The following is a 25,693-nucleotide window of genomic DNA, read 5'->3' as shown; positions in this document are numbered from 1 at the left end:
TTACAGGGGAAGCTCAATGGGAGGGATTTTCCCTTTGACCTCCATTACTCATCACATCTTGCAAGGAGTATGGGTTTGACTGCGACCTCTGAGAGCTCAATTTCACACATTCAAACTAGATATGCAAAATTGAACTCTGGAAGATCGACCCTGAGCATGTCAATCTTCCATAGTAGTGTAGAGGTGGCCTTTGTTGTGTTCTTCCACCTAGTTACTGCCAGGAGGACATTGTCACTACACAAAAAGCACCTAACGCCTGCCTCTAGCCATGGTGGCTTGCAGGATTTGAGAATACTGATCTAGAACAAGTCAACCAATTTAGCCATAGAATCATAGGGCTGAAAGGGATGTCAGGAGATCATCTAGTCCAGTCCCCTGTTTCAAGCAGGATCAACCCCATCTAAGTCATCTGAGCGAGAACCTTGTCAAGCAGGGACTTAAAAACCTCCAGGGATGGAGAATCCACCACCTCTCCAGGCAACATATTCCAGTGCTTCACCACCCTCCTGGTGAAGTAGTTTTTCCTAATATCTAACCTACACCTCTCCCTCTTCAACTTGAGACCATTACTCCTTGTTCTGCCATCTGACACCACTGAGAACAGTTTCTCACCCTCCTCTTTAGAGCTCCCCTTCAGGAAGTTGAAGGCTGCTATTAAATCACCCCTCAGTCTTCTCTTCTGTAAACTAAACAAGCCCAAATCCCCAGCCTCTCCCCATTGGTCATGTGCTCCTGCCCCTTAATCATTTTTGTTGCCCTCTGCTGAACCTGCTCCAGCACATCCACATCCTTTTTATACTGGGGGGCCCAAAACCAGACACAATATTCCAGATGAGCCTCACCAGTGCCGAATAGAGGGGAATAACTACTTCTCTAGATCTGCTTACAGTGCTCCTCCTAATGCACCCTAATATGCCGTTAGCCTTCTTGGTACATGGGCACGCAGTTTACTCATATCCAGCCTTTCATCCACCATAACGCCTATGTCCCTTTCCACTGTACTGCTGCTTAGCCAGTTGGTCCCAGCCTATAACAATGCTTGGGATTCTTCCATCCCAAGTGCAGGACTCTACACTTCTCCTTGTTGAACCACATCAGATTTCTTTTGGCCCAAACCTCCAATTTATCCAGGTCACTCTGGATCCCATCTTTACCCTCCAATGTATCTGCCTCTCCCCCCTAGCTTACTGTTGTCTGCAAACTTGCTGAGGGTGCAATCCAGTCTCTCATCCGGGTCATTAATAAAGATGTTGAACAACACTGGCCCTAGAACTGAGCCTTGGGGCACTCCACTTGAAACCAACCACCATCCAGATATATTGAGCCATTGACCACTACCCATTGGGCCCAACCATCAAGCCAGCGTTCTATCCATCTTATAGTCCATGGATCTAATCCCGACTTCCTCAACTCATGGCCAAGAATGTTGTGGGAGACTGTACAACAGTCTCTTTCTGTACAACATTATGAAAGTAAATTTAAAATTGTTTCATTGTGTGTAATAAGAGTACATTTATTGTACTAATAATGCTGACTTACTGAGGGACCAGAAAAACAAAACTGTAAAATCCAATGAAATTTTTCAAAATAGTTAATCATTTTCTTTCAGTTTTGATCAAAATATTCTCTACTTTTCAAAATTATAAACGTTTCTAAAATATATTTTATAATGCTGATATATTAAACTAATTGTTTTTACAATAAACTATGTTAGATATATGCCATTCAATTGTAACTAAATTCTATCTATCAGAGTCTTTTATCTATTCATAAAAGTATCATTTTCTTTGTTAACCAGAACTACTTTTATGGATAAGCCTTTGTGAACAGTTGAAGTACGCAAGTAAGTATATTCACTAAATTAATCAGATTTCAGTAGTGCAATGAAAATACTCAATTACTCCATTGTTGCACATTCCAAATTAACCAAAGGTTGGATCCACATCTTTAAGAGAAAAAAACATCTGTAATTTGTAATCAAAGTCAATAGGTCTATTTTGAGGTTCTTTGTATTTATGGGTCATTTTGATACCCAGGTAGGGGATAAGGTCACAGCGATCTATGAACTGCTCCAGTTTCCTCTTGTACTTCTTGCGGACATATTCTGAGCTCCTTGGGTTATAAGCTGCAAAAGTTAAATATATTAAAAATATACCATGTTATATTTATTTTAAATTCATATTGCAATTATAATGAGATATGGAGTCATATTAAAATAAAATCGGAAAAATTAAATCCACAACTTTCCATCTCAGCTACTAATAACACTACCACAGGCTACATCTGGAAGCAACATGCCCAGATTTAAGAAGGAAAAAAAGTCCAGGGTGTGATTTTCAGAAGATCATTTATAACCTGAATTTGAATAGCTATGTGTAGTCAGCTTTTTGCCCTTTAATGAAAAAAGTATTTTAAAATACATCTTGAATCACTAAATCCAAACAAATTTCAGGGCAAAAGCCTTACACCAACAACAATACCAACACCACTTCTTCCACCCCACATTTTGGTCTTGGTGGTCACTCAATAATAAGCAGAACATGTTCGTGTCTCCCTCCTATTTGTGACCCCACTGACGGCTGATCAGCCCAATTCTGGAGCCACATATCACAGAAGGGGCAGGTGTCAATAGCTGTTGGAGGGGCATTGGGCAGATTTTGACACTCTTTTCTTTTTCTCTGTCTCTCCTTGTCTGCGCTGCAGTGGGACCTCTCAGGGACTGCAGAGGCAGACGCCTGTGTGTGACTTTTAGTACTGTTGCACTGCAGCCCCCACACGGTTCTTGACGGATGGAAGGTTCAGGTCCAATGGCATGGGATCCACAATGACTGGGAGTCTCCTGTTCTGTGCAGCCTTCATCCGCCTTCACAGCTGTTGTAGCATTACCTTTGCTATCCTTCTCCTTTTATGCTGTTGTGGACTTTTAGGATCGTTCTTTATTTGGAGCCTCTCCCTTGACCTTGCCACCATGGGTAACCCTGCTTTGAGTATAAGACTCTCCATGGCATTGCTCTCAGGTTCATTGGAACTCACAAGCCCACTCACCACGACAAGGTGATGATCCGGAGAGTGAGGCCACATTTGGGTACTCAGTCATGGACTATGTCTAGATTGAAGAGCTCTGTCAGCAAAAGATATACAAATTGGGCAAGGCATTTGCACATCTCCTGCCAACAGTTCTGTCGCAACAGTCTTTCCTGACATTTAGCCTGTCTACCTGGGGCCAAATGCCAGGAAAACCCTCTCTGCTGACACATCTCTTCTTCCTTGTGGAATGAGAACAACCAGGATGTTAGCAGAAGGCTCCTGGAGTGGCAGACTTCTGTCAGGAGACCTCATAAATAGGAAGAGAGGTCCTGCATCAGGGTTGGGATATGTATGCCATCACCCCGAGTCTGATTCGAATTCCCTTTCCTTTGACCAGGGCAGAGCCTATCCTGTTGGTTTTGGGGGCTAGTGCTGGGAGTCCCGTGATGGGCAGAGTGACACCATTATAGCAGGCTTCTCCTTGAATGGCACTGAAAGACTGCCTGTATGTGAAGTGGGCAACTGTGGTTCTGGTGGTGGAATCACTGGCAGCATTGCTGGGGAACCAGACTCTTGTAAGGATAGGAATCCCAACACAGAAAGGCAAAGTTTCTTGCCACTGCAAACATCTCTGAAGTAGATGACACTGCAACGGTATCTTGTTGCAGAGCCAAAAAGATTGATGGTGCCTCTTGTGGCCTCAACAATGCCCCTTGTGGTGCTAGAACTTGAATTTGCTTACCTAGGTATATATTTGGAAGAGGACTGCTTAGGTTTTCAGGTGCATATCTGAGGTACTTTGCTGTGAACTTTCAGATAAGCATGTAAGCAACAGCTGACCATATTGCTCTGTCAGAGGCAAGATTTATGGTGGGTGGAAGAAAAGTGAGTTGTCTTGCCCCAGAGTCCTCTAGCAATAGCACTGAACTGCACAGAACATCTGCACAGAAGGCACAGCTAAGTCACAAACCAGGGAGATGTTAGACTCCTGAATACACAGTTTTAAAACTAGATAACTATGTTTGGGGAGGTGTTTATTTTGTGCAGTGAGAAATACCATTAGAGTCTCACAATACTTTCGGCAGGTAGTAACACTTCTTGTCAAAAACTTGTTAATATGTACTATGCTATGTACAGTATTTATTTTTAAAGGATCAGACTTCTAGAGTGGGGAAATCAGATGAGTTAGTGATTGCATTTTTCCCTAACAATATTATATGAAGAATTAATTGTATTTATTCAGTTAATGCTATTACTATGTCACGTGTTTTACCATACCTTTTAAATGATAAGCCACAAACAGTAGAGCAGTTCTTTTTACACTTAGGAATGGAAACTTTGGCTTTAAGCAGCCCACTTCATTCATAGCTTTTATTAGAGCAGTTGCTATCCCCTAAGAGAAAGAAACATATTTTAAAGGGCTCTGTAGCAAGGATTTGAATATAGTGTATGAAAAATACAATAAAGACCTGATATTGCTGTCACTGAAGCCTGTCTGTATAAGTTTTGATATGGTGGAACACATAAATAAATAGGTGTTTTGTTTCTGGCTTCAGCAGAAGAAGAGTCAGACCCTAAATAGTTAACTTTTACATGCATATGTTATAGAGAAAGAAAATGCCTGCTTAGTGTTTATTTAATAACATTTCCCCATGGCAAGTTGCCATATTCTTAGCAACACCATGTGCAAACATATGTATGCAAATATGCATGGCCAGACCCACAGATAGAGTGTACCTGCTCTGTGCTGTAACATATTATTATCACACTCAACTTAACAACTCAGTTTAACTTTTAAAGAGACTCACCCCAGAGCAAGGATAATCCTTCAATGACATGGAGCCAAAATAGGGATTTGTATGTCATATGCTTTCCTTGTTGCCAACACAGAATGGAAAAGAAGGCACTCATCTAGGGAAAGGTCTATGTTTTTATGTTTTTGTACAGAACAGTACTACACTATGATCAAAACCCGTAAGTGCAACTGCAATACAAACAAAACAACAACCAAGGGGCATGTCTATATGCCATGCCTGTCCTTTGTGTCTTTGGTCCTCTATCACTATTGAAGCCAGACATAAATTAGAGCAGGTCTCTGCACAAAGCAGCACCAATATTTCAGAAATGCAAATATCAGATTTATTTCATCTGCACGTGCCACCTACAGATTCACACCCATGAAAATTGTGTCATGGACCGTGAACACTGGTCTCCTCCAGTGAAATCTGGTACTTTGTATGCTTTTACTAGCCTATACACTCATCCCTCGTTATACGAGCACAATTGGTTCCCAAATTTCTGCTTATAAACGAAAACTTAAAAGAGTGACACTAAATTCCCATTAAAATACATGTAAAAGTCTCCAATTCTTTCCAAATGCTTGTAACTTGACATAAACCAGTTGAGTTTCGGTAATTTTCTGATGTATTTGAATAGTTTGGCACCAGAAATAGGATGCATGTAGTAAAATATACTAGTGCATGTATGTAGTATATAATAGTGCATGTATGTAGAGCAGGGATTTCCAATCTATGGTTCCGGACCCAAACATGGGTCCCATTAGATTTGTTAAAGGTCACAGCTGCCTGTGGCTGTTAAAGAAGCCATTTGCAGTTTTCTAACACTGCTGCCTCAGGCAGATCTCTATTAATAGTGATAGCTGCCATCTCCAGCAGCTATCTCTGTCTCTAGGGATAGCAATTAGCTTATGCCTAGGTGCTGAAACCTTAACAATGAGTTAATTGCTGGGAGCAGGAGGGCTGGGGAAGCCACCCATCCTAGCAGCCCTGGTGAAGAGGCTGCAGGAGGAGGAGTGTCTAAGGCTGGGGCTGTTGAGGAATGCAAGGGGGTTCCAAGACTGGGGGAAGTTTGGGTCTGCGGGAAGCATTGTAAGGATGGGGGCAATTTGGGGCTGCAGGGAAAGTCTAATGCTGGGGGCAGTTTGGGGCTGCTGGAGGGCTCTAAGGCTGGGGGTGGTTTGTGGCTGTTGGGGGGGGTCTAAGGCTGCAGGCAGTTTGGGACCTTGGGGGGGCGTTAAAACCTGGCTGAGGGTGAGGTCTGTGGGGCAGGTGGGGAGGGGGGTTTAATACAGTAAACCCTCGAGTTACCCAGGGTTGTTCCTGCAACCCCTGTATAACTTGAATTTTCCTTCAAGGGGAGGGGAGCGAGGAACCACCAGGACTGGTCAGTTTCCTGGCTCCCAGTGTGACAGGAGCTGGGAACCAGGGGCAGGCTGGTTCCAGTCTCCCCATGGCTTGCAAGGCCGGAAACTGATCAGCTCATGGCTGGTCAGTTTCACATTCCTGCCATTGCAGGGGAGGGAACCAGGCTAAGAGCTTTCTCCCTCTCTTCTCCCAGCGGGACTGTCAAACAGGTGCATGTCTGAGAGAAGGGAGGGAGAAGGCTCCAGCCATGGGGCTATGGGTCTCCTTGCACCCCGACAGGGACTCCGTTTATATAAGCGGGGGAAGTTCACTCATATGGTGAATAAAGGTAGGTATATATGTTCCTTGTTTTAGCGAGTACTCATTAGTAAAGTACTTGTTAAATGAGGGATGAGTGTACAGATTTCACAGCACAGACCAGTATTTCTCAAACTGGGCATCCTGACCCAAAAGGGAGTTGCAGGGGCAGGGTGGAGGGGTGTCACAAGGTTATTGTAGGGAGGTTGTGGTATTGCCATCCTTACTTCTGTACTGTCTTCAGGGTTACATGGCTAAAGAGTGGCAAATGTTTTCTGGGCAGCCAGTTTGGAAGGCAGTGCCCTGCCAGAAGCAGTGCAGAAGAGTGGCATTCTATAATATCTGTTAACCTACAAGGTGCCACAGGACTTCTTGTTGTTTTTGAAGATACAGACTAACACGGCTACCTCCGATTATATGATACTGCCACCCTTACTTCCGCGCTGCTACTGGTGGGGTGCTGTCTTCAGAGCTGGGCTCCCACCCAGCAGCTGCTATTCTCCAACTGCTCTGAAGGTAGCACTGCCACCAGTCTCTAAGGTACCACAAGGCTGCTTGTTCTTCATGAAGCTGCAGACTCTGCTAAGACTGTAAGAACCTATAGTATCTTGATCTTTAATGAATTTCAATTAATAAAAGCAAGATTGACATTACATTTTAAAATAAAAAACAAAAATCAGAAGACATAGTATGAGCCTATATTTTAGCTTAAATTTAATTTACATTAAAAAAGCAAAAACAAACCTGTTCAAGGTATCCAGTAAGGGGAAGAGCGCTAAGCAGAACTGGTTCCTTTATTGGAGGGAGTTTATATGGAAGCTTCTGATTCCAGTATTGTTCTGGAAACCTAAGACACAGAAGTTAAGAGCTTTCAAGACACAGAAAATATGAAATGATTACATTAAAATAAAAGTTATCAAATTCACCTCATAAACTTCTGGAGTTTTTCTTCATTTTCAAAAATATATAGCTTATCCCGATATTCTGAAGCATACTCAATAGTGCCAGGTACTAAGGCTTCATATCTCAAAAGACAAAACAAGGAAATATGATTACAAGGAATATGAAACATAGTTAAAAGGAATATAAAACATCACTTGTGCTATTAATCACACTGAATACTGGGACTGTTCTGCTCCAATAGCTCTACTAATTTCAAAAACAACTGTGGATGACAGTTCATGCTCCCACCACATGACTGACAGAGCTACTCATAGTGCAATATTGGAGTCAGGTACACTGCCTCAATAAGGAACATGGGCCATACTCTGCACTTGCCGGTAAGCAGCATCTTTCTAGCTATGTCTAGACTGGAGCATTTTGTCAACGAAATGGCCACTTTGTTGACAAAAACCCCATGGAGCGTCCAGATTGCAAAGCACATTCTGTGAGAAGTATGTTGACAGAACGAGGTGCTTTTGTCGACAGCCGTACCCTGCTCACCATGGCTACGTCTACACGTGAAGCCTACATCGAAATAGCTTATTTATTTCGATGTAGCAACATCGAAATAGGCTATTTCGATGAATAACGTCTACACGTCCTCCAGGGCTGGCAACGTCGATGTTCAACTTCGACGTTGCGCGGCACCACATCGAAATAGGCGCTGCGAGGGAACGTCTACATGCCAAAGTAGCACACATCGAAATAAGGGTGCCAGGCACAGCTGCAGACAGGGTCACAGGGCGGACTCAACAGCAAGCCGCTCCCTTAAAGGGCCCCTCCCAGACACAGTTGCACTAAACAACACAAAATACACAGAGCTGACAACTGGTTGCAGACCCTGTGCCTGCAGCATGGATCCCCAGCTGCCGCAGCAGCAGCCAGAAACCCTGGGCTAAGGGCTGCTGCCCACGGTGACCATAGAGCCCCGCAGGGGCTCGAGAGAGAGCATCTCTCAACCCCTCAGCTGATGGTCGCCATGGCGGACCCCGCTATTTCGAAGTTGCGGGACGCGCAATGACTACACGGTCCCTACTTCGACGTTGAACGTCGAAGTAGGGCACTATTCCTATCCCCTCATGGGGTTAGCGACTTCGACGTCTCGCCGCTTAACGTCGAAGTTAGTGCCACTACTTCGAAGTAGCGTGCACGTGTAGACACGGCTCATGAGGCAGAACGCTGCTGTTGGCAGAGATCTATCGACAAAATGCAAGTCTGAACTTTCTGGGGTGCCTTCTGTCAACAGAAAAGGCATTCAGGATGCCGCGCAGGTGCCCGGTGGACACCCTGTCCACAGCAATCGGCACTCTATTCTTCCTACCTCTGGCCTTAAAGTTGCAGGAAGCCTGTGGAACCCCATGGCAGGAAGCTGAGAGCACAGGAGCAGCAGAGCTACCAGCTGTAGTCCCCTGCAGCCTCACAGCTGCACCCTTGGTGAGAGCATAGCCTGATGTCTGAGCAACCAGGATCCCCAGACCCCCCGGGCCCTCACAGGAGCAACCTCAGGGCTCCCAGGAACCTCCCCAAGGCTCGACTGCATGAATGACTCACTGTAGCTACGTCTACACGTGAATGCTACATCGAAATAGCTTATTTCAATTAATAGTGTCTACACGTCCTCCAGGGCTGGTGCCGTCGACGTTCAACGTCGACGTTGGGCAGCACCACATCGAAGTAGGCGCTGCGGGGAAGCGTCTACATGCCCAAGCGGCACACATCGAAATAAGGATGCCAGGAACAGCTGCAGATAGGGTCACAGGGCGGACTAGCACTTCCGGGGCAACAGCTAGCTGCTCCCTTAAAGGGCCCCTCCCAGATATACACAGCCTGCACAGCACGCGGTCTGCAGACCCATAGGCACGCACACCTCGGCGAAGCAGTTATGGACCCCCAGCAGCAGCAGCAGCAGCAGCAGCCAGAGGTCCACCCAGCCGCCCCTGCAGAAGCAGTGCTTGCCCTGCTCAATGCCATGCAGGAGGCAGCTGATCACCTTTTATTCGTGGAAGAGGAGCTGCCCCCAGGGGAGGAGGAAGCAACCCCAGACTCTGCTGTCCTCTGCACCCCCACCCCCCCGCTGCACACGCCGCCGGCTGTGGAGCTACCCCACGAGCACCGACTGGTGGGAGCGGCTGGTGCTCGGCAAGTGGGACGACGACCACTGGCTCCAGAACTTTCGTATGAGCCGGCAGACATTCCTGGAGCTCTGCCAGTGGCTCACCCCTGCATTGAGGCACCAGGACACCGCCATGCGGCGTGCCCTCAGCGTGGAGAAACGGGTCAGCATCACTGTCTGGAAGCTGGCCACTCCAGACAGCTACTGATCCGTGGGGCAGCAATTTGGCGTCGGCAAGGCCACCGTCGGGGCTGTCCTCATGGAGGTAAGAGGACCCACGGGGAGGGGGAGGCAGCCCTGGGGGTGGAGGGGAGCCCTGAGGGGGAAGGGCCAGACACACCCTGCACACCCCTCATTGGTGCTCCTCCATGTCCTTCCCCTGCAGGTTGTCCGCGCCATCAATGCCCTGCTCCTCCACGGGCTCATGCAGGTTGGGGACCCAGATGCCACCATCGTGGGGTTTGCCACCCTGGACTTCCCAGATTGCTTCGGGGCTCTGGATGGGACCCATATCCCCATCCGAGCTCTGGAGCACAGCGGAGGATGCTTCCTGAACAGGAAGGGCTACCATTCGGTGGTCCTCCAGGCCTTGGTGGATAGCCGGGGCCACTTCCTGGACATTTATGTTGGCTGGCCTGACAGCACCCATGACGCCCGGGTATTCCGGAATTCGGGCCTGTGCCGCCAACTGGAGGCGGGGACCTACATCCCCCAGTGGGAGATCCCTGTGGGGGACACCACCATGCCCCTCTGCATCATCGCAGACGCGGCATACCCCCTCCGGCCCTGGCTCATGCACCCTTACACGGGCCCTCTCTCAGCCAGCCAGGAGCACTTCAACACGCGCCTGAACCATGCACGCCAGGTGGTTGAGCGCACTTTTGGCCGCCTCAAAGGGCGCTGGAGGTGTCTCCTCACCCGCCTTGATGCGGGCCCCACCAACATCCCCCAGATTGTGGGCGCATGCAGCGCACTCCACAACCTGGTGGAGAGCAAGGGGGAGGCCTTCTTTCAGGGCTGGGCTGTGGAGGCTGGCAGGGCTGATGTGCAGCCACCCGCTGCCCCCAGTCGCCAGGTGGACCCTGAGGGGACCCGGGTCCGGGAGGCCCTGCGGGCCCATTTTGACCAGGCCGCGGGGTGAACGCTGGCAGGCCCCCCACTGCACCCCCCCATCCTCCACAACACTCCCTGCCCCTACGCCCACACCACAGAGCACCCAAAAGCACCCCTCCCACTTTTCTTGCAAATAAAAATAGATCTGTTGTTCTTGAAACCACAAAACGGTGAATTCTCTTCTTATTACTACAAATATATATATATGATAAACAGTGGAACACAAGGAAGGGGAGAACTATTTACATGGGGGGGCAGGTATCATAAAAGAACAGGGGTCTAATACAAACTATATACACAATAATGGGGATATGTACAAAGGGGGGGGCCCCGCACCCCCTACTGTTCAGTGCTTGGGGTTGGCGGGCGCGACCCTCGCCTTGGCCTCAGTCCTGGCCGAGGCTGGCTGGGGGCTGGGCGAACCGGCAGATACGGCCGGCGGGTGTCAGCAGGCCCCAGGTCCCCCTCGGCGGAAGGCCCCGCGGTGGCGGACGGTGGTGGGGTGGAGCGGGCAGAGTGGCGGCCAGCGTGGCATGGGGGGCCAGATAGTCTGCTATGCGCTCAAAAGTGCGCATAAAGGCCCCCCATGCCTCCTGAGGGTTGCGAGCAGCTGGGGTCCATCGCCGTCCTGTGGTGGTGGTGGCTGCGCTGTCGGCCCCACCCTGGGGCTCGTCAGTGCTCCGCCGAGGGGCTGGCCTGCAGCGATGGCCCTGGTGGGCTGTCCGGGATCACTGACACCTCGCTGGCGCTCTCCGGGCCCTCCGATGGTGCAGCTGCAGAACACGGGGAAGAAGAGTGGAGACAGCCGTTAGTGTGTGGCCCCCGAGCCGTGGCCCTTGTCCCCCCACCCCTCTGCCGCTGGTTCCCCATCCCCGTCCCCAGGAGATGCTGCTGCTGCTGATGGGTGTCCCACCCCCTCCCCCCCAGGGATGGGGCATGGCACTGTCCTGCTGGGGGGGGCAGGGGCTGATGCACTCTTCTGAGGGACATGCCACTGCTGTCCTTGGGGCCATGATCATCTGGGCATGTGGACGGCCCTGGTCATGTCTCTTGTACCCGCCCCTCAACCCCGGGGGTGTGCACCGAGGGGGTACATACCTGATGGTCCGCTCCCATGGTCGGGGGACACCCTCTGGGCGGACGCCCTGCTGGAGCTCCAGGACGGCAGGAGTATTTAGAGACCCCTGTCGCTGGAGGAGGATCCCCCCTCCTCCTCCTCTGGTGTCCCAGGGTGGGCTCCTGGGGGGGCCCCTGGGGTGTGCAGTTTGCCTCCGGGGCGGTCTCTGCCTCCGGGGCCTGCTGGGGCTCATCAGCCGAGGTGTCAAGAGTGGCCAGTGGGGAGGAGGTGTACCGGGGGCCCAGGATGGACCTGAGCTCCCTGTAAAAGGGGCAAGTGGCGGGGGCGGCCCCAGATCGGCTGGCCGCATCCCAGGCCCGGGCGTAACCCTGCCGCAGCTCCTTAACCTTACTCCTGACATGGTCAGGAGTGTGGGCAGGGTGACCCTGGGCAGCCAGGCTCTCGGCCAGCCGAGCGAACGCATCCGCTTTCCGCCTCTTGCTCCCCATTACCTGGAGCACCTCCTCCTCACTCCAGAGCCCCAGCAGGTCCCGGATCTTGGCCTCCGTCCAGAAGGGGCCCCACTGCCTTTTTCCAGGCTGGCTGCCAGGCTGGGAGCCCTGGCTCCCCTTGGGGGGGGTGCCCTGGGGGTGCTTGGGGGGGTTGGCGGGCGGCCATCGCAGTGGGTGGGTGGCCTGGGGCTGTACAGATGCGTGCAGGCTGGCCACGTGGCAATGCTGCCGCCTGCACGCTCTCTCAGCTTCCTGCACAGGAAGGCAGGGGGCGAGGAGCTTTAAGGGGCCACTGCACGCGGTGACCATAGAGCTGAGGGGCTGGAGAGAGCGTCTCTCAACCCCTCAGCTGATGGCCGCCATGGCGGACCCCGCTCTTTTGACGTTGCGGGACGTGGATTGGCTACACGTGCCCTACTTCGACGTTCAGCGTCGAAGTAGGGCGCTATTCCCATCTCCTGATGGGGATAGCGACTTCGACCTCTCACCGCCTTAAGTCGATTTCAACTTCGAAATAGTGCCCGCCACGTGTAGACGTGGCGGGTGCTATTTTGAAGTTGGCGCAGCTACTTCGAAATAGCTGGCACGTGTAGACGCGGCTTGTGTCTCCTTCTTGTGCTCAGTACAGCTGGACCTTCCTGGTCTGCCCACAGGTCCAGGCCCTCCTGTATCTTTGGGCTAAGGAGAAGACTCTCCAGGACCCCCAGGTGCTGAAACACCAAGATCTATGGCTGCATGGTCAAGGCCCTGGACAAACGAGGCCACGCCCTGCCATACCCTCAAGCAGATCAGGGCCAAAGTAAGAGAACTGAGGCAGGGCTACATCCAGGTCTGGGATGCAGGCTGTGGTGGGGGGTCCTCCCAGCACCTGCCATGGCTGGAAGCAGGCTAGCCACAAGGGCACCAGCCTGACCCAGATGCTCGGAGGAGTGAAGCACCCAGCAATGCTTGCAGGCATGAGGCAGCACCCACTCCTCCGGGCAGCACTATGAGCCACAGGTGTGTGAGTGGGTTCCAGCGAGGGCGCGGGTGCTCGAGGAGACCCCTCTGTGGCTGGACACCCATCCTTGGCCACTAGCCTGTGAACTGGGGTGGGAGGGGCAGTGCAGCACTCAGCACGGTCCCAGAGGCACCACAATCCCGTGCGGCCAGGCCTGCTGTGCAGGCCACACATGGCTTTGCTCCCAGGACATCCTCGTCCGTTGGCCCAGTGGGGTTTGGTCATTGCTCACAGTGGGGGGCATGGCCTTAGGGGCTGAACTGCGTACATGACTCGCTGGTTTTCCACCTTGTGTTACGTACAGCTGCCTCTGCACTGACCAAAGGCCAGGTCACCCCCATGACACCACCAGGCTGCCCCCACAGCCAGAAGAGTTGGCAGATTCACGAAGAGTTAATGGGCCAATACCTCACAGTGCTGTGTGATATCGATGGCATGATAGAACACCACCTCAGGGTGGATGTGGAGTGGAGGTCGCAGGTGTGGGACTAGTTAATGTCCCACTGTGGCACTGTCACCAGTGTCTGGCTTGACATGCTGGCCCAGCTGGCTGCAGCTGCCCCCACCCTACACCCACTTGCCCTCCCGCACAGCGCCCTGGTCGCCTGCCTAATCCCATAGGCGATGGCGATGGCGATGGCGATGGCCCCTCCCCCAGCCCTCCATGCTCTCCCAGGTCCCACATGCCTCCCCTGCTCCCCTTGCCCATCCAGACCACACTGCAGCCCCTCCTTGTCCATATGTCCCCCTGGTCCCGGCCCCAGCCCAGCCCTGACGGGCCTCAAACCCGCAGTGGGAGGGGATCCGGAGGCTGATGCTGCTTGGGTCCTGGTCCCCATCAGGTTCACAGTCCCCACTCCCCCATGTTCTGAGGCCCCCAACCCCCTATTCCAAGACTCCCCCCCAACTTTAAATAGTTCACAGATCATTAGGATTAATGCTGCATGTCAGTTTTTTGTAGTTTAGAATTGCACAGGTTTTCTTTTGTACATGTCTGTTTTTTTGTTCAATAAAAGCCAGTTAATTGTTCATCATGAGTGTCCATCTTTATTGTGCAGGGGTCAGGGAGGGGTGAGTGGATGAATGTAGGAGTCATGGTGGAGATGGGGTGGGGCTGTGGGCCTGAGGCCCCCACAGGGGTGGGGATGGGGGGCGGCAGGAAGGGTTATTGGTGTCCTTGAAAGAAGCTCTCTCTCAGGGCCTCCCACATCCACACCCTATTCCAATGGGTCTGGCAGATGGCAGCTGTGCTTGGCTGCTCGTAGACATCCTTGCAGCCAGCGGCAGCCCCACGTGGGAAGGACAACCTTCACCTTCACCTTTTTCTACCCCTCCCTGATGCTGTGCAGGACACAGCAAGCCCCCACAACCTGGTGGATGTTGCAGTCCCCCCTGTTGAGGTGGGTGAGCAGGCACCTAAACCATGCCCTGAGGTGGCCAAGGATGCACTTGGCCTGCATCCTGGCAAGGTGTAGGCACTTGCTGAATAGTTCCCTGCTGGGGTCCAGCATATGGCTTCATCAGCCACAGCATGAGGGGGCACACCGCATCCCCCACAATGCAGACTAGCATCTGCACATCCCCAACTGCCAGCTCGTGGCCTGTGAAAATATCAGGTTTGAAGAGCAGAAGACTGCTGAATCCCATCAGACAGATGCTAAAACTAAGAGCAGGAGCTTTGGCTTTTTGGGACGAACATAAATCTATGCTGGTTTAGCCCACTTCGTTTTATGAAATCTTGTCAATGTTTAAGGTTCATAAGAAAGCTTGAAGCCAAACAGGTTTCAAAAGTTTGTTACCAAAGTTTCTGCAAGGAGCTGCAATTTTTTTTCCTGTTGAGAGCAGAATAGAAATACTTTATGACACTTGTTTGTTTTAAAAATAAATATTCTTGAAAATGTAGCATTTACCTTTGTTTTCCATCTAGGTAAGTGACTGGACAGTATCCTTGCATTTCAGCCTTTTTAGGGAATAGGGCCTTTACTTCTGCCATTGTCAGTTTCTTCGGTAGCATATCTGGTGGGGGAAGAGGATGAGGTGCTAATGGTGGCACATACAACTCTGGTGCATTCAAGAATTTCTGCAGTAAGAGAAAACAAACTTTTATATATAAAAGAAATACAGCACTATATAAACATAATACTAGCTACACAAGACATGGGTTATTGCATCTTAGCTCTGTGGCTCTTTCTTGTTACTTCCCTCCCTTTCACAGGGCTATTAGAGCACCTGTTCCTAGTAAAGCCACCCTTACCCCTAAGGCCACATTTCTGAAGCCACTAGGCTCTTACATTCAATTCCTCCACTGAAGCCATTTTGTAATAGTGTCCTCGAAACTCTGCTGCAAACTGCAATGATGAGGTTGCAGAGCAGTCAATCAGTTCTTGCTTTTCTGCGAGGCTGACAGGACAGTATTGTCCAAACTCTCCCAGCCTTGACTGTAGCTCTTGGGGTGTGATGCATAAACCAGCAATACTGGCTGCTTTTCCTGTCAATAACAGAATATATATTATATTATATCTGTTATACTTGTCTACACTGCCACCCTCCTTCGAAGGAAGGATGGTAATTAGGGTGTTGGGAGTTTACTAATGAAGTGCTGCGGTGCATACGCAGCACTTCATTAAGTAAATTTCCCCTCTTGGCAACTTCAAAGTTCTAAACTTTGATGTACCAGCTTGCGTCTAGCTGCGGCTGACCCACCAGTACTTCAAAGTGCCGGGGCAAAATTTTGAGGAGTAAAGGGACTTCGAAGTTGCCCCGGCACTTCAAAGTACTGGCGGGTGTGCCATGGCTAGACGTGAGCCGGTACTTTGAAGTTTAAAACTTCGAAGTTGCTGCAGGGGGGAATTTGCTTAATGAAGTGCTGCGTATTCAGCGCAGCACTTCATTAGTAAACTCCCAACACCCTAGTTACCATCCTTCCTTCAAAGGACGGTGGTAATGCAGACAAGCCCTTAAACATTGTGCACATGTAGCACAAAATGTTGCAGTTTTTGAGAATAATAGTCATTGAGGAAAGGCAAAACTCACATTCAATGATAAGAATCACAAGTTTGCAATCTTTATAAATAATGTGATTATTAAAGTAAAAAGGTCACAAAATATTTTACTAATTTATTTTAGTAATCTTTAGCAAATACTGAAGAAATACAATAGCTAATGTTGCAGGATCCTATACATGGATAATTTATGTCAGCTTTCATTGAGCTAGTTTTACACTGAAGTACATTGTTTCATTCTGTTGATGAAAAGGAACATTTCAATTGTTATTTGAATTCTTGACATGGAGTTTAAATGAGTTTAAATTAGGACGTGATAAAAGCTCTCATTCATTCAACCCAGTCTTACAAAGTGAAGGGTCTAGTTAACTCAGGGTTATTCAAGATCTCCAGGAATAAAATGTCATTTAAGAAAATGCATATTTTAAAAGTCTGATGCTCAAATTATAGATTGAAGAGGAACTAAATATTATTTGGGTTATGATTGAAGTTTAGGTGCAAACATGAGGGCTGTGTCTACACGTGCCCCTTCCTTTCAAAAGGGGCATGTTACTGAACAGGTTCAAAAGATGCTAATGAGGTGCTGCAATGAATATGCAGCGCCTCATTAGCATAATGGCGGCCGCAGTGATTCTGAAGTGTGGCTTTTCGAATTGCGTGCTGCCTGTGGAGACAGGACCTTCCAAAAGGACCACTCCCCCAGTTTTCAAAAGCCCTTCTTCCTATAGGGGTCATTAACATGCCCCTTTCAAAAGGAAGGGGCACTTGTAGAACAGGGGAGGGCTGTAATAGAAGAAGCAAAGGAGGGTGTAAAATAAGCTGTCATGTCTTTTCTTCACAAACATTCCAACTTACAGGTCACACCAGCAAGCACAGCTGTGGCCAGATTCAACCCTGATGTAAGATAACTCAGCAACTAAAATGTTTAAGTTTATGTCTGAATTTGGTCCCCAAAGAACAGCAGTTTGGCCCACACACAACGACAAATCGATTTAAGTATGAACTCATATTAATAGCAAATCAGTGTGAATTATATTAGCTTACCATTTACACCTTTCCCCCAATTTTGTTGGGAAGAAGAGAAAGTATCTCTTCTCTGCTTCTGTATTCCTGGGTTGCAGGCACCAGCTCTTTTTCTCCCCAATGCTAGCAGATTTGTCTAAATGTGATTTTCCCCTTGGAGAGGGCATAGATTCATGAACTTTCTAGGCTCTAAAGTTTGACATTGTTTTATTTCTGAATGCAGTTTTTTGTATATAATTCTAAATTTGTAAATTCAGCTTTCTTGATAAAATTATAGCAATACTTGTGTTAGGTGAATTTATATAACCTTTTTTGTTTTTTTACAATGCAAATATTTGTAATAAAATAAACAAAGTGAGCATTATACACTTTGTATTCTGTGTTGTAATGAAATCAAAATATTTGAAAATGTAGAAAACAACCACAGGTAATTAGTATTTTGTTACAGTTTAACAGTGTGATTAATCATGCAATTAATTGTGATTATTTTAATTGCTTGACAGTCCTACTCTAAAAGTGTACAGTTTTGTTTTTATTGCAATTATGTAACAAAAAATCTAAATTTGTACATTCAACTTTGTGATAAAGAGATTACAATACTTGTATTAGATGAATTGAAAAATACCATTTCTTTTGTTTTTTTTGCAATGCAAATATTTTAATCAAAATAAACAGAAGGTATACTTTGTATTTTGTGTTCTAACTGAAATCAATATAGTTGAAAAGATAGAAAAACATCCAAAATATTTACCAGATTTCAATTGGTCCTCTATTATCATATAACAATATAATTAAAACTCTGATTAAGTAAAAATTAATTGCAACTAATCACATGAATAAGCTGTGATTAATTGACAGTCCTAATTTATTTATTAATGTATTCAAATGTAATAGAAGTGTAAAGATCATAGATACATACTTTAAAAACTAAAATAGAATCAGTGTACTTACTACACTTTCAAACAGAATACACTCCCTCCCATTCAGTTCTCCTGTTCTTTAAGTCTTCTTTCACAGAAGACGACAGGAAGTAGAGGCAGGACTAGCAGAGACACCTTATTATCAAATTCCAATACTTTCACAGAGGCTACATCTACACTGGAGAGTTTGGTAACAAATCCAGAGTTTTGTCAACAAAACTCATGGAGCATCTACACACAAAATGTGTTTTGTTGACGAAACTGACAACAAAAAAGCACGTAGATGCTCTGGTGTCCCTTTTGTCAACAGAGCGGATCAAAAAATTGATCCGCTTATATGTGTAGACACAATCTGTCGATAGAAATTTTGTTGGAACATCTCTTCCAACAGACACTTTTGTGGACAGATGTTTCCAGTGTAGACACAGCGAGAGTGGCAGATAGTAACGCAATCCTTACCAGCTCATAGAAGAAGAGGAATCAACATACAGATCCTGATGAATCTGAGGACCAACTCAAATGTTCAGCATCTATTTAAGCAAGTTGTGTTTTGCATGTTGGGTAACATTTATTAATTTCTGACATGATGCATTTTCCAATACAGTCAATATATTAGATTTTTTATAACTACTATTTTCCAAGATTTTTATTATTTATAAGTTACTCAAATGTGCTCTGTAACTTACATACAGTGTAAATGTTTTTGCTCAGCATTATTGCTATGGGTAATTTGAAGCAGATTAAAACTGATTCTCCATGTGATACAACGGGTTCCTCAAATTACAATTTCTTAAAACAAGCACTATTTTCAAACAGCAAGTGTTATTTTACCTTCTCTTATTCTTTCCAGATATATCTGGATCTGTTTAACGATCACCTGAACTTCCTCCAATATTTTGTTCCAGACCCACCACTTGCTATGGAAAGCATCAATCACACACCAGTTCTGATGTTCCTCCTCGTAGTAAGTCCGAATAGCACCAATTTGCTTTCTATAGCAGGAGTTCTGAATAGCTAGAATCTGTGAGCTGTCATGTATTGGATATGGAGGACTGAAGAAAATAAAAAATAGCAATGATTTAAGAAACTGAATTGACATAAGAAGATTCAAAATCAGACAAAATATTTACTGTTCCCTTCCTATGACTGAATGTCAAAATTTGTACATTAGAGTTCACTACCAATATTTTCAATTACACTTATTGAGACTATATAGCACTTTTGAGGAAATATAGCTCTGTTACCAAGACCCATATTGCCATTAATACAGAAAAAATTGTCTTTCATTCTTACCATTACACAGCTAAGGGAAACCAAGTGAATGACCAGGAAACAAGCAAAATTCAGAAAATTATGCTTTGTTTATTTCCTGATTATAGCCTGAATATTCTGAAGAGGACTTTTAGGATATGAGTTATTGCTCTTTTAATTCTAATAATGTTGTCATCAGGATTTATGAGTCTTTTAAATGGGAGCACTGATGTGGTGAAAGGCACAAGGCTGCTTTCAGTATCCGAACTGGAAATTTGTAGTATCAAGAGCCAAAAGAGTAAAGTGAGCATCTGACTCTTGTTTGGAGATAAGGAGACAAAATATTCTATTATGTTTAAGGAAAACACAAGTTCCAAATTCAGAAAGTTGCATATATTTAATCCAGTTAAAAATAAACTAAGATGGGGATGTTATGTAAAAATCTCAAAACAATTTGGATTAGAGCACAGCTGCAAGTATCATGAAAAGTATAAATATCTAGATTAAATGCATAGAGTACCCTGGTTTTTCATTTAAACAGTTCCAAAAGCATATATTAGGGATGTTTTTAAAGCAATGAGATAAGGCTCTGAATGTAATATCACTTCCAGTAATTATTCAGATTGCACAATTGGGCAGATTTAAGAGTATAACATAACTTGCTTGAAATTAACAATGGGAGTTGTAAAAAACTCTTGCAAAAATGGTTCTAGGTTAATTTTTTGCGACAGAATTGAACAATTAAGCAGGAAGGCATTCCTTGATGAAGCAAATAAAACATACAACTATGCTAAAAGCATTCTGGAATGATTGCCTGAAAACATTTAACCTAATAAGGACAAAGTTTTTATTCTACTTATTTTATTGATCTAGTACAGTTTTGCATCGGTTTTTTTTGGTGATCCCTTCTGTTATAAACTATTTATTTTAATAAAAAACCCAAACTATCAACTTTTGAGTTTGAATGTTTACCTCATCAGAAAAGCAAAGAAGGGAGTAGGAAGTTTTTACTGAAAGTCTTAGATAAATAATTTGCACACTGTACTTTGGAGAAATGAAACATTGCTGCTGATCTTTAAACGAACTTACAAGTGTTACTTAAGGAAAAGAGAAGAAATATGTTAGAGACATTCAAGTATCAATTCTTCTGACAATTCTTGTATATGTGAGCAATAACATTCAGTAGCAGATACAGTTTTCGATAGTCACTTTCAGCAGCACTCAGATATTATTTTGATGATGGACGTATGAGTATTTGAATCAATATTTGAAAAAGATGATAAGATTTACAAGGATAAAATCATCACTCTTTATCAGCATTGCTACCTGTCAGCACTTTCCTTGTCTATCAGAGCTCTTCTAAAAAGCTCCTTTGCATCCACTTCTAACTCAAATATCTTCACTGGAATTATTCTCATTGCTTCCAAGACATTTATTTGTTTTCTTGTTACAGGATACCCATCAATAACAACTCTGTGTGAAAACAAAAACATGAATCCAGTTTAAAAAAAAACTGTCTTCCTAATTCACCATTAACATTATACAGTGTGTGTGTGTATGTATGTATGTATGTCTTTAATTACAGCAAAAAAGATACAAAAGGTGTGGTCCTGTACCCTCAAATCAGTGCAGGAGAGATCTGCTATTATTAATAAATATTAGCAGCAGTATTACACTACTGTCCAGAGATCCCAATCAAAATGAAAGTCTCATTTAGCAAGAGGTTGTACAAATTTACAGGAAGACTCAGATTCCATCCCACAGAGGTTATAATAAAATTGAGTACAAGAAGTGGGTGTAATAAAACTTGGAGGGAATGGAGTCTATAGGTCAAGTGGAAAAGTGTAGGTTACACAGCCTGGTGAAGCACACAACTTGGTGGTTCTTAGTCATTTAAATTTGGAGTTTTAAATGTTGAGATCTTTTTATTCATAGCTAGCAACAATCTACACTGCTCCTTTGCATAATTAGTGACCTGAATGGAGCAGGATTAGGTTCCAAAAAGTTAACATCTACATTAACATCTCATACCTTAACTACAAGTTTTTCTAACCCATATAGAAAAAGAAACATACTTGTCATATATTAGGCATTGGTGGGCCAAGATACAAACATACACCAAAACATCCCAACACCTACACATCAAGGGAAGCTTGTTCAGTCCTGATCTGAGAGCTCAAAACTGCATGTCAGAGATCAATTAGTTATCCTGTCCTGCGAGAATTTCCTTTCTTTAAAGAGGAGCTGAAAAGATGAAATGGGATGATTTCTTAACTTTGGTCAGTTTGGCAGATGATCCCATTCTGGGGACAGGCTACTAGGACTTTGGGTTCCATAGGGGTCAGGGGACAGAAGTCAGATTTTATTTTCTGGCTTTTCTATAAAAAACAAAAAGCACCAAACTGTCAGTCTGCACTACCAGAGAGAGAGAGAGAGGGAAACCTGGTACAAGGGCAGAATGGGTACAGTAGAACCCCCAGATATGCACACTCAACTTGCATGTATCTTGGGTTAACGTGACTCTGAGTGGCGGGAAGCTGGCACCTGGCTCCGGGCTACCTGCCACTCAGGGTAGCCGGGAAACTGACCAGCACATGGCGGGCAGCCCAGAGCCAGACACCAGATCTCTGCTATTCACTTTGGAAACTAACCACCACTCCTGTCAGGGGTAGCAGCCTCCCTGCTCCTGTCAAGGGTGGCAACAGTCAGGCTGCCAGTGGGTTCCCAGCTCCTGCCAGGGGCGGCAGCCTGGCTCTTGGCTGCCACCCCTGACAGGAGTGGGGAAACTGACCAGAGCAGCAGTACCAGTCAGTTTCCCCCCTTCTGTGACTGGCAGGCAGCCCAGAGCCAGGCTCTTGGCTGCCTGCCACTCACAGGAAAGGGGAAACTGACTGGTGGTGATGCACTGGTCAGTTTTCTGGCTCCTCAGAGTTATGTGAAATTTGACTCGTGGGGTTGTGCAAGAACGCAAACTCCGTAAATCGGGGTCTACTGTATAGCCAAGTTCCACAGCCCCTATATCTGAGTTGCCACTGGTATTTGAAGTAAGAGATGCCATCCTCATGCCTCAGAATGGGGAGACATCAAAATTGAAAAAGGAAAAGGTATTTTCAGAGTACAATGAAACACTGACTTTTTGACTGCAAAAGTTTATTTCAGAAATTGTGTAATATTAAAAGGTAAGTGAGGAAAGTGGAATATTCTTGCTTGAGAACTAGAAAATCATGCTTGAAAACTGAAGACTGACGTAGAGAGCCTCGTTTGTGTTCCACTGTGGACAGAACCAGTGTAACTTCTTAATGGACAAATTTAGGGTGCCACTGACATGTTTTAGTGCAGGGGTGGGGAATCCACAGCACACAAGCCATATCCATTCCTCAGCTTGTTTTGCTTTGGCCTGCAGCATGGGTCTGGGCTTCTGCAGAGCAGGCAAGCCGGCATTCATGCTCCAGCTCTGTGGCAAGTCTCTTACCCCCATGGGGTATGAGTAAGTCCTGGTATACCATGAGTGATGTACGTGCCTCATTTTGTCTTTTTTTCTTCCTGTTGGCCAGGCCAGTGAGGGTTTGGGTTTTGTTCATGTGTCACATAACGGCCGTGTCTACACTAGCCCCAAACTTCGAAATGGCCACGCAAATGGCCATTTCGAAGTTTACTAATGAAGCGCTGAAATGCATATTCAGCGCTTCATTAGCATGTGGGCGGCCGCGGCGCTTCGAAATTGACGCGGCTCACCACCGCGCAGCTCATCCAGACAGGGCTCCTTTTCGAAAGGACCCTGGCTACTTTGAAGTCTCCTTATTCCTGTGAGGAGATGGGAATAAGGGGACTTCGAAGTAGGCAGGGTCCTTTCGAAAAGGAGCCCCGTCGGGACGAGCCGCATCAATTTCGAAGCGCCGTGGCCGCCCGCATGCTAATGAAGTGCTGAATATGCATTTCAGCTCTTCATTAGTAAACTTCGAAATGGCCATTTGCGTGGCCATTTCAAAGTTTGGGGCTAGTGTAGACGTAGCCAAAGGGGCCAGATCAGGAGGAGGCTTTTATTTTTCTTTCTTCTTCTTCTTACTTGTGTATGGTCTCTGGCTCATTTTTCTGTGGACCAGTGGCCCCTAACTGAAAATAGGTTCTCCATTCCTGTTTTAGTGAAACCACTCATTTCTTTATGGTTATGCACATCAGTCCTTATGAAAAGAATGTTATTGTACCAAAAATAAAATAAAATAAAATAAAATAGAAAACAAACCCAGACAAATCTCTTACCCAGCAGTACTGCACACATGATCCATAAGAGCCACTTCTAGAGCCTGGATGGCCAGTTCATCAGGTGCAGTCAGTCCTTTATGAAGATGCCACTTTAACATAAGTGCCAATTCAGTCTCTGGCTGATTGTTTAACACTAGTCTTATAGCATCTCCCATAGACAAGCGCATTAACCCATAGACACTTGCAAACTTCTTAGCAACTGAAAAAAATTTAGTTTAAACACTCAGTTTTCACTTAGACATCATTCATTCTCAAATTGTTCACATTTAGCAAAATTATGATTTTGATAAGAGTGTATAAATGTAGTATGCTACTGCTACAGAGCAAGACAGAGGACTAGAATGTGTTGTAGTCAAGCTTGTGCATGTATATATCATTTAAAATGAAGAAATACCCAGACATTGACATTGATCCCCCCCAAAGCAATGCCTGCATCACCATCATTTTATGAGTCCGGTATTAGAATAGGAGATAGAGGATGTTGCTTTTCAAATATTAAAATGCACTACATGCTTGGAATTTGCAGAGTGCTTTTCCAGTCTATGTATGGCCCTAATATCATTAGATCACAACTTATAAGAACATTACATTTATCCACAATATCAGAAAAGGTAAAGAAATTGCTACTTGCCATGGTCTGATATGTTGCATTGCTGCACAACGTGCTTGGTGTGATATTAATTAATGCAAATATAAGGCAAAGCTTAGCTGGTGGTTCACATTCTGCATCATTATCTAAGTCTCTCTACTTTTCACTAAAATTCTGTTTTATTGAATACCAACTTTTGCAGGAATTTACAGTTCTGTAGAGACCCTTCACCACTGTCCTCAAGTAGTTGGGGGCAGATGGTAAAGAAGACCAAAGGATTTTAGTTAAGGCAAACAAATAAAAAACATCTGATTTTGCACATATCTTTAAAACTTTGTGGTTATAAAACATATGGAACAAAACCAGAAATTACAGGATGAGGATTAAAGAAAATGGGAAATGGTATACAAACAGTTTTAGTATAACTTCATTTCTATCAGTGTAACAATCAAGGTGCACCAATCGCCTGCTAACATTTACTTTAAAAAATTATAGATATTGACAATTGCTAGTTTAGTTTAATACAAACTTTATCTGGCTCTATAGGATTATATAAATATGAACAACAGATTAAAAACTGTTATTTTGCCTTCCTGTGCCACAAACACAGCTATGCTGTGGAAAGTGCATGCTGTTTCTGGAAAGAATAAGGGTAAAATAGTTATACTTTCAATGGGTCTTAGGTTCCTAAGTGATATAGGTATTTTCCAAAATGGGACTTAGGCGCACTTAGGTACTTTGGAAAATGTTACCCAGAGTGTCTGGGTTCTGGACAGTTATGGGGCTGCACTGTTAGGAGTCTCTTCTAGTCTACTCCAGGCTACAAAATAGTGTTTCAAGACTGCCGGGTTTGGTAAAACATGGGAGAAAACTCCAGGGGATTGCAGTAGATACAGAGAATCTTGCACTTGTGAAGAGGAAGGGGAGATTAAAAATTGAAAGTTAAATAAAGAAGTGTTAATTTACCATGTAAAGTAACTGGAATTCTTTGAGACTTGAGGTTCTGTATTAGTGTTACACTTGACATGTGTGTGCTCCACATTCCTGAGAACAGAAGACTTTTTAGCTGGCAATGTCCCTTGGTCTGTGCCTGCACCCTTTTCCTTATGCTCCCAACTGAGGGGACAAGGGGTGATAAAAGCTGACTGCCTCTCCAGTTACCTTTCTACCACAAATAGGATAAGGCTCTGGTGAAGAGGGGAAAGAGGGTGTGGAGTGAAATACAAATAGGAACCACCCATCTCTAAGAAGTCCATTTATGGTATAATGTAAGTAATTCTCTTTTCTTCTTTGCATTATGGTCCCTATGGTATTCCACTTGAAGAGACTCAAGCAATTTTCATTAACAAAGACGGTGCAAGGAACCCTACTGTACCCGAAGGATTGCTCTGCTGAAAGATGCTGAAGAGGCTTGAACCAA

At 45.8% G+C, this 25,693-nt stretch overlaps 1 protein-coding gene across 1 annotated transcript in view; it reads right to left on the bottom strand.

Annotated features, from left to right (window-relative positions):
• Positions 1-1,539: 1,539 nt before the first annotated feature.
• Positions 1,540-25,693, bottom strand: part of AK9 (adenylate kinase 9) — a 153,211-nt gene continuing 129,057 nt past the window's right edge. Inside the window, exons 32-40 of the mRNA XM_074989121.1 lie at positions 23,682-23,883; positions 20,748-20,894; positions 19,002-19,222; positions 15,517-15,713; positions 15,136-15,305; positions 7,415-7,513; positions 7,233-7,335; positions 4,306-4,420; positions 1,540-2,125 (exon numbers count right to left, since the gene is read on the bottom strand). Of these exons, the coding sequence (XP_074845222.1) occupies positions 1,923-2,125; positions 4,306-4,420; positions 7,233-7,335; positions 7,415-7,513; positions 15,136-15,305; positions 15,517-15,713; positions 19,002-19,222; positions 20,748-20,894; positions 23,682-23,883 (1,457 nt within the window). The 3' untranslated portion in view covers positions 1,540-1,922. The remainder of the gene's footprint in view (positions 2,126-4,305; positions 4,421-7,232; positions 7,336-7,414; positions 7,514-15,135; positions 15,306-15,516; positions 15,714-19,001; positions 19,223-20,747; positions 20,895-23,681; positions 23,884-25,693) is intronic.

This window comes from Carettochelys insculpta, chromosome 3 (assembly GCF_033958435.1).
Source record: "Carettochelys insculpta isolate YL-2023 chromosome 3, ASM3395843v1, whole genome shotgun sequence".
NCBI lineage: Eukaryota > Metazoa > Chordata > Testudines > Carettochelyidae > Carettochelys > Carettochelys insculpta.
The sequence above is the reverse complement of the archived record's forward strand: the minus strand, read 5'-3'. Positions and strand labels throughout refer to the sequence as shown.